The sequence below is a fragment of the Episyrphus balteatus genome, chromosome 1 (genome assembly GCF_945859705.1).
Source record: "Episyrphus balteatus chromosome 1, idEpiBalt1.1, whole genome shotgun sequence".
In the NCBI taxonomy this organism is placed as follows: Eukaryota; Metazoa; Arthropoda; class Insecta; order Diptera; family Syrphidae; genus Episyrphus; species Episyrphus balteatus.
In genome coordinates this window covers 153138008-153147813 of record NC_079134.1, presented here as the reverse complement: position 1 = coordinate 153147813, position 9806 = coordinate 153138008, and the positions used below count along the sequence as shown (strand labels likewise).

The window sequence follows — 9806 nt, the reverse complement described above, 5'->3', positions numbered from 1 at the left end:
AAACACAATTCTTCGGACCAGCGAAATAATTTTTGATTAAAGAAATTTTGTTGTTGTTCGTAGATCATCCAAGTGATACTTGATACTGCAAATGCATACTTGGTATTCAGGCTGTCTCTTAGTTTTTTCAAACCATTAAAATTGGTTTCACCTTGAAATAAATTTGAATATTTCTCCATCAAATCAGGTCGCATTTTGTATAAAATATTATCGAGTTCCAGTTGAGTTGTTTAAATTTTTAATCCAGATGATTGGAGAGCATCAAAAGATTTTATCATTTTTTCCTTTGGTATTTGAGTCATGAATGATTGAAGAAATGCGTTGTATGATGTAATTAGCATGATTCCAAGCAAAAAGATCAACGAATATGTGATTTTTGTTGTGAATGAAGCTCGTGGTGTTACAGAAAATGACTGTGCCAGAATTCCTCGAAAACAATCGATATTGAAGAATAAATCACAGTTGAAAAAAGAACCATGTGGCTTTAATACCTTAGCAGCTATTTTCAGCAAAACTGATATCAAAATGAGAATCACAATTAATATTGCAAAGGCTTTCCCATTGATAATAAAGGCAAACACTTTATAAATTGGGATATTAGGTTCAACAGGGAGCATAACTCCCCAATCATACACAAAGATGGGATATGAAAACCATTCAATCGATTGCACTGGAGCAGAACCTGACATATCAATGGTTCCATTTAAAACTTTTTCATAAATGCTCAGAGGCGAAAGTGAAGAAATAATGTTAGAAATGTTCAATGTGATGTTATGTCTCTTAGCAAAAGAGCTAAATAAATTTCCAGTATAACCACCAACTATTTTATCACTATTTCCATTTTTGGATATTATTACTCCAGCTGCCATTGGTCCAAAAATAATAGATAAAGAAGCTGCATTAAGATTTCGAGCTTGATCTGGAAATATGGCATCTGGTCCATGTTCTTTGTCCCAAATGTGTTCCGAAATTGTCAAATTTCCAAAATTACTATAATCGTAGTAAACTGATGAGTTGGAGAAATTCTGGTGAAAAACTGCTATAACATTCACCATTTTGTTTTTCCAGCAGTAATTGAAAATTTTCTTTAGTTCCAAGTCATTTCGTGAAGAATTTTTGAGCACTAAAATTGTTTTACAGAATCGAAGGTGTTGAAGATGTTCCACAAGTTGCTGAAGAAGTAGATTATTTGAATCATATTGAACGATAGTAAGAATATTTGCTTTGAAATTGTCCTTTAAGTAGAATGATGAACCTCCAGTTGATAAAATCACTGGAATTCCAAGCGAAGTTGAAATGTTTCGTATGAACTTGTCATTAAAATGAGGTTTCTTTAAAGATTTTAGAAGAAAAACGCTTTCAAATCGGTCAATTTTTTGAAGATTTTCGATGAAATTCAAAAATTTTAAGTTAAATTTATCTATTTCCATAGATTCAAAACCAAGTGCTGATGCAAAGAAAACAACTAGACTGACGGTACGAGAATTCATGACTGATAGAAATTTTTTTTTAAATCAATAATAATATTCGAGCACAAAGTCTTTTAACAAAATTCACCTTGTTTTATATTTATTGCGATTCATTTTATATTCAACACCATACAAAATAATTGCAGTTTATTGAATTAACTCTTTTTAACTGTTTTTCCAAAGAATATGAACCACGTTTAATTTTAGGTGTGAATAATTAATGTAATAATTTACTTTGACAATTTTATTATTATTGTTTAACATTGTAACTTTATTTTTACAAAACTACAAAGTCTATATTTGGATTTTGATGTAATTGGTGTTGATGGTAGGTAGCCAAGTTCTCCTATGTTGAAATTATGCTGGCACAAAAAGTACTGAGGGGAGCGGGTCATAATTCTGCTTGTCAAAATTCTTTACGACAAAATTCTGCAGGGTCAAAATACTGTAAGACCATAATTCTGTACGTCATTATACTGTAAATACAAAATTCTGTCAAAATACTGTATGAACAAAATACTGACTTGCAAAATTCTATTTTGTAAAATTCTGTACAGCAAAATACTGTATTTTTAAAGAAATTTCCTTTGATAAAAAAAAACACTAAATAGTAGCTTTAAATATAATTATTGACAGTAAAGTTTTAATTTTATACAAACATAATTATTAAAGCAAAAAAGTAAATCAATTCTAGGAACACAAATCAAACTTTTCTTAAACATACAAAATACATTTTACAAAAAAAATTTCAAAATCAATATAAATTTAATTTTTTTTCAAACCGTTTTAGGTATGCAACGTGGTTTAATTCAGATTGTTTTTTTAAATAAGTGTAGTTTTGTTTTCTCTCTCTTTTTTCCGTAGCTCCTAATAAAGTACCTAGATTAATCAGCATTAGAAGCTTGCCTCTTTATTAAGTTGATCTCTTATAGAAATTCATAGTAAACCCTCTTTTAAATATATCTGTATTTCAAAATTCTGTAAAAATGCTGTAAAAAATATCGTTTTGATAATGTAAAAAAGTGCGCGCACACTTTTTTACATAATCAAAGTGCGCGCACACTTTTTTACATAATCAAAACGATATTTTTTACAGCATTTTTACAGAATTTTGAAATACAGTATTTTGACCAACCAGAATTTTGCTATACAGAATTTTGACTTTCAGAATTTTGTTCGTACAGCATTTTGCACATACAGAATTTTGACATACAGTATTTTGGCATACAGTATTTTGAATACAGAATTTTGCAACATACAGAATTTCGACCCCAACCCAGTACTGAGATGTAAAAGTGTACCAAGTTCTAAAGTTTGGGTTCTAATTCGTATCAATAAAATTTTGACAATTTTGATCTGGATCTTGACAATTTTTCTTTTAATTACCGATTTCACTGGTCTGCAAAATTTAACTTTTTTTTTCTCCTTCAAATAATTTTTTGATATTATGAAAGATTAGACTTTCTTGAATCTAAATCTGGTTTCAGAAAAATTCTATCAGGTACCATTTTTGTAAAAATGATTTTTGAAAAATGTGGGTAGTTTCTAAAAAATCAACCCTTTAGATTTATTTGAACTCGTGCAAAATTAAAACTATTTGTAGCATTGAGCTCAAATTTGGAGGACTTATTCCTCGTGATATGGCCTATAGATTGACATCAAATATGTCCTATTACATTAATGTTTACTCATATTTTAAAATACTGATTTATAAAAAAAGCAGAAATATCGAAATCCTTTACTTTTTATAAATCCAACATGAACAAAAACACCTTAATTAAGGAAAATGTAAAATATCAACGCCAATTATACTTGAAAAGTCAAATATGTAAAGAAAACTATAATAAAATACATTAAACAAAATTTTTACGTGTTTTGTAATTTTATATACTCTTTATCTATTTAGAAATATCTTATTTGTAATAAACCATTTGATAAACTGCTTTGTAAAGCTTCAGATTTGTTTCTCCTAGAAACAAAAGTATACTTTTCTTATAGTTTTTGATGTGCTGAGTTAGAATCCGAAGTCAAAAAAATTCTATCATGTGAGGATTTTAAGATATTCGCATTAAAGTATCACAAAATCAAGTTTTTTCTTAGAAAATCTCAACAAAAACTACTATATCTAACAAACCAGAGCTGACCGAAATTTTTTGAGTTCGGATTTAAAATCAGCACACTAAAGTCCATAAGAAAAGTATATTTTTGTTCTAGGGAGAAAGATATATTAATTTTTAGAGATCAGTTTTTTTTTATGATAAGATATGCCACACCTATTAAACTTACTTAAATTAAGATATCTCGGAGAAGAAAAGAGATATTGAGAAGATTGAAACTGAATTTGAAAGAAAAAAATAAGTTCTTTTATAAACCGTAACAATTTTAATTTAAAAATATTACATTATGCCAAAATATTTCTTCGAAAACAGCAAAAAAAATGGGTTTTTGAGATTTTCTAACGGGAATATCTAAAAAAACGTGACGTGCTAGATCAATTCTGACTTCGGATTCGGAATCAGCATACAAAAATCCTTTCGAAAAGTATAGTTTTATTTAAAGGAGGATTTACTTGCAGACCAGTGTTTTTAAAGTCATTTCAAAAATTGCCAAGTAAACAATCAAAATCTTATTGATACGAATTTGAACCCAAACTTTAGAACTTGGAACACTTTTACATCTCAGTACTTTTTGTGCCAGCATAATTTCAACATAGGAGAACTTGGCTCTTTTTTTAACATTAATGTTTTGTTGTGATTTCACTACTTTTTGCAAGTTATGGCTGTAGAATTGAAAATCTCTATATTTGATCAAAATTCAGTGAAAATGGGTGGTTGCCACGCCCCCTGGCTAAAATTCTCAAATTTTAAATTTTTTCCTTTGTATAAACTACCAGCTCTCTACCATTCTACCAAAATTCAAGATTCTACGATAATCAGAAGTGCTCTATAATATTTGATGAAAATTCAGCGGAAATGGGTGGATGCCAAGCCCCCTGAATTGAAAATCTCAAATTTTCCTTTGTATACACCACAAATCATATCACCGTGTAAAATTTCAAGTTTTTACGATAGCGGGAAGTTCTCGTACTTTTGTCATTCATATGAAAGTTTGATATTCTATTTTTTTATTTTCATAAAACTGAGCCATACAAGAATTTGAGAACAACTTTATGTAAAATAAGGCCAGTTAAAAATTTGTCCTAATTTTTGTATTCTCTAAAACCTACAGTTTTGTTGATACGTTTTAGTTACTCTTCACAGATCTAAAACCAACTCAATACGAACCTGTACTGTATATGAAAAATTAGCCTGTTACAATTTTTGTTTACCTTATTTAATGATATTTTTATCTATTTTTAATGGGTTTGTATCCTTAAAGATCTGAACTAAAAAACATCTAGCTAGTTCCGAAAAAAAAGTAGAAGCTTTAGATATTGCAAATACTCAATTTCCCACCGATTTTAATTTTTGTTGAACCTGTTTTAAATAGAAAATATTTCAATCTTTGCAACAATATAACTTAAGACTTCATAAGCTCAAAAATTTTAGAAATAGTGTTTTAAAACATTTTATCCACCTGCACATCAAATTTAGCATACTGTTCAACTAGAAAATCTTAATTTTGATACCTTTTTAAAATAATATTAAGTTCTAATCAAAGGACTCATTTTTTATGAAAATCATTTATTCAATTTATAAAATCAAGAAAATTTGCAATATCTTAAGCTCTAAAACTCCGCTTTATACCTAAATCCAGATTTCGGAGGCAGGGGAAGTGGGGGCAAGACCGCCCCTTTAGTGTTTGATTTTCTTAAAAACCAATAAAAAAAACTTTTATTAAAAATTAAGTCTTTATTCATTAAGTAAATTGTTTACTGTAGGAACTCTCATTATTATAAAAAAAATAAAAAAAATTTGAGAAAAAGATAATAAGTTTACAAAAAATGGGCCTTGCCCCCACATCGGGGTTATACCACCCCGCCATAACGAAATTTGTTGATATAAAGACCGTTTTTTTTATTTTAAATGCTTATTTTTTTTTTTAAATTTATCTTTCTATTTAAAAAAAAAATTAAAAGTTAAAAATTTTAATGTTTCCGATGTAAAAAATTGAACAGACTTTTCACATGAACGATAACAATTTGATGAAAAATTATCAAAATTTGCCGTACCTCTTCGGGGTCTCCACTAAAATTGCTAAAACTTTCAGACGTGATTGATCATACCAAAAGGTACCGATTTTATATTGCAAGTGTTTCTAATTTCATTTTTTTCTCATACAACATAGTACAAAAACGGTCTTGCCCCCACTTCCCCTATAATGAAAAAAGAAGTATGATGTTTTGATATATTCAATATTCTCTACAAAAACTATAAGGTCACTAGAAAATATTCTAAAATGTTGTTTTTTTTATACACTGTTTAGTATAATTTTTCAAAAAAAAAAAAACACAGAAGACAAAAACTGTGTTAAATCAATAAAGGGCATTTTTTAAATACAGAATTGTAACATTTTTAATATGATAGATAGGACAAAAATGCATACTGGCATGACGATATTTTCTAAACATTTTTTGTTATAAAATTTTGTTAAAAAATTCCGAAATTCATTAGTTCCTTCCTATTGTAATTCCAATGTTTACAAATCCTACACAAAATATTAATGGACATTTTTAGTACCCATAATTATAATACCCACTTCCTATAACGACTGCAAACTGGAACTTCTTTTATCCGTATTTCTTTTCAGATGTTCCTTTCTTTCTTATGGAATTCAAAAGAAGAATTCTCCTCTGAACTTGAACACTTATTATCTCTTGTTGGTTACGCAATAATCATGCAAATTCTATATTTTTTTTCTTTTTTTTCTTAAATCCCCTAAAATTTACCATGTTCTTGCACAATTTACAGTAATATAATAAGAATAATGTCAAAATAAAAGCCACCATAAATTAAATCCCAGAGAGATTATTATAGCTCTTAATATTATCCTTAAATTTGTGAATTGCATGTTCACAAGTCATGTTCATGTTCTCACACTCGTATCCTGTTTTATTTTTTTTTATATTTATTTTCACTCCATTGAATAAAAAACACAGAATTCATTTCATTTGAAAAAAATAAAACACCAGAAATACAGTTCCATCTTTTTGACTTTCTAAGCTGGCTGACTATGAAAGATTAAGATTGGGGGTGTCTGTGTCTGTATAATTCTTGGAAGCGATAAATCCTTTTTGGTTTTTTTCCTTCGTAATGGTGAAGATGGTATAACAATTCTAAGAAAATGCATCAGAAGAGGAAATGTTATCGTTGAATTTGATGTTGTGGTAAAGATAGTTGTTTTATATATATTTTAAGTAGTTTTGACTTCAAAGTTGCAATCGTGGTAGCTATTTAAAGTGGTTGTCTTGTCTTTAATGGCTGTCACGAACGTATTTCCACTTAAGGATAAGGATTAGGATTGCATGACGTTGACAGCTTAGGAATAAAATCACTCTTGTCGGCGGATGCACAGAAAAAAAAAGAACTCAAAATGCACAATGTTCATTATTAGCGTTATATCACTTTTTTTTTCTTTTTTTTATTATCTTTATGAATGAATATAAAAGAAAAATCGTGACATGATTTTTTATTACAATTTTGTTTTTTTTTTATGGGGGATGTGGTCTTTGAATTTTTTTAGTAGCTCAGGATTTTTTTACTTTCTTTATTAATACCTCGGTGGGGAAATAGGCTTGTGATAACCCGAGTGAAAATGGAATTCTGCCGCACCACCGCTGCACCACGTCCACATCATTATCAGAAATTTCTACTGCGCCGCACCACCTCTGCACCACGTCCGCACTATGATCAAACATTTCTAAACCGCTTCAACACGGCTGCAACACCACCACACCATTTAAAAAATTTCTAAACCACCGCACCACCACTGCACCATGTCCGCACCATTTCATTTTGAAAAAATGAAAAAAATATGAACAAAATCGCAGTTTTTGTTTTTATTTTTCAATAATCCAAAATTATGTATCATGGTGCAGCGAATTTTTCATACAAAATGAAATGGTGCTGACGTGGTGCAGTAGTTGTGCGGTGGTGGTGCACCGAAATTTTCATTAAAAATGAAATGGTGTGGACGTGGTGCAGTCGTGGTGATGTGGTGGTGCGACGAAATTTTCCTCCAAATGGCGGTGGTGCGGCGGTCAAGATTTTTTTAAATTTTTTCTTTTAAAATTCAATTTCTATTTTTACTCAGGAAAGCAAAGGATATCGACTGAAAAAGTGCAAATATATATTTTTTATAAGTTTTGGAGAAGTAATTTTGTTTTTTCGAGGCTTTTGAATTTTGCAACTTTCGGGGTTTAAAGTAAAACAAATTGATTGACTGATATTTTTAGATGACAGGTAACTGTATTGAATATACAATGCAAACGTCTATCAATATGTTCTATTGAAAATAAATATGTTGTGGCTTTCAATCTATAAATAGTTCATCCCAGACATTTATAAATAACAGACCACATTTTCGTGCACCAAATTTTTAAAACGCCCACAAAAGCAGAATTTCAACCACAGCTAAAAATGAAGAACATACCCAATATATTTTATCAAACAAAAAAAAATATCTTTACCAGGCAAATTTAAGAATATCTAAAATTTAACATCGTTCTGCAAAAAAAAAAAATCAAATTGAAATATTTTTTTACTTTCTGAATGGTAAATGAAAAAGGATACACATGTTGGTGACAGTAGGAGTAGGAAAAAATATGTTTTTTTTTTGTAACATTCCTATTTTCCTATATATGTGAAAAGGATGACTTTTAAATATTTTTTTTTTTTTGTTGTTCGTTTCCTTAAAGAAGTGAGAAATCTAAAATAAGTCACAAAAGGACCGTACCTTTGGATATCCTTTAAATAAATCACTTTTAAAACTGATGTAATGTGCTGAAATGTATTTTTTTAGGTTTTGAGTCATTCATGAAACGAATTAATTGATTTAGCTTTCCAAAGAAAGCTAAAAGTGGACAATCAAAATTGCATAATGTTAACCTACCTTATGACTTGAAAAGATTATTGTTTAAAAAACTGATTTGAAAAAAAAAAACTGTTTACTTAGCTTTTATATTACACATTTAAGTATTTCAAAAATATTGATTTCAAAAAAACCTTTTTCCTTTTATTCTTCGCAATCTTTGCATATGACATGGGTTTGTCGCTTTAATACAAACACACACACAGACTAAAAAAAGAGAACTTGGACAGAAAATATTTTATTTTATGGATTTAATAACACCATCAAACCATTTTGAAAACATAACACTCGATTCAAGTCATTTTCAAACATTATTATAAACTCCCCCAGGATCCTTAAGGACATCGACTCTTTGGGTTATCTTTGTTCAGCACATACCTTCATGTCATTCAAACGAAATGATAGAGGAATGAATTCATGCGGAGAATAGAGAAGAGACATATCATGTAAGGATGATATTGATAAATAAAAAATTCAAAATCATTTATATTATAAAAGCTCATGTGTGTGTGTCTCTGTATTGAACTCTGGAGATACAACGCAGTTTTATACTGGTTTATTGATGAAGGATCGACAAATATATTTTCAGGCTATACCCTGGAGGTATTTTGCTTAAGTGACAGCCAATTGGAACAATGGTTTATTGTTGTTCCAGATTTAAATTGATGTTGGGGAATTTGTCAATGAGACAGATTTAAGATTGTTAAAAAATTTTAAATAAAAATAATGATTTTTTATATTATTTTATATTCAACATTAAGTTGGGACACATTCGGGACACGTTCGGGACACATTCAAGACACGTTTGGTACACGTTTGGGACACGTTTGGGACACGTTCGGGACACGTTTCGGGCACGTTTGGGACACGTTCGGGACACGTTTGGGACACGTTCGGGACACGTTTGGGACACGTTCGGGACACATTCGAGCACGTTTGGGACACGTTTGAGACGCATTCGAGACACGTTTTGGACACGTTCTTGACACATTCGGGACACGTTCGGGACACGTTTGGGACACGTTCGTGACATATTCGGGACACGTTCGGGACACGTTTGGGACACGTTCGGGATACGTTTGGGACACATTTGGGACACGTTTGCGACACATTCGGGACACGTTTGGGACACTTTTGGGACACATTTGGGACACATTCGGGATACGTTTGGGACACATTTGGGACACGTTTGCGACACATTCGGGACACGTTTGGGACACTTTTGGGACACATTCGGGACACATTCGGGACACGTTCGAAAAAAGTTTTTAAATTTCAGTGTAAAAGCTCATTTCCTTATTGGATAAT

At 30.3% G+C, this 9806-nt stretch overlaps 1 protein-coding gene across 1 annotated transcript; it reads right to left on the bottom strand.

Annotated features, from left to right (window-relative positions):
* Window positions 1–230: 230 nt before the first annotated feature.
* LOC129911413 (uncharacterized) lies at window positions 231–1055 on the bottom strand. The gene has a single exon (XM_055989215.1). It carries the CDS (start codon window positions 1053–1055, stop codon window positions 231–233), a length of 825 nt encoding a protein of 274 aa, XP_055845190.1.
* Between the last annotated feature and the right edge of the window lie 8751 nt (window positions 1056–9806).

Bases quoted from the DNA above. Each gene is read 5' to 3' on its own strand.
- LOC129911413 (XM_055989215.1), bottom strand. From the start codon at position 1,055: ATGGTGAATGTTATAGCAGTTTTTCACCAGAATTTCTCCAACTCATCA.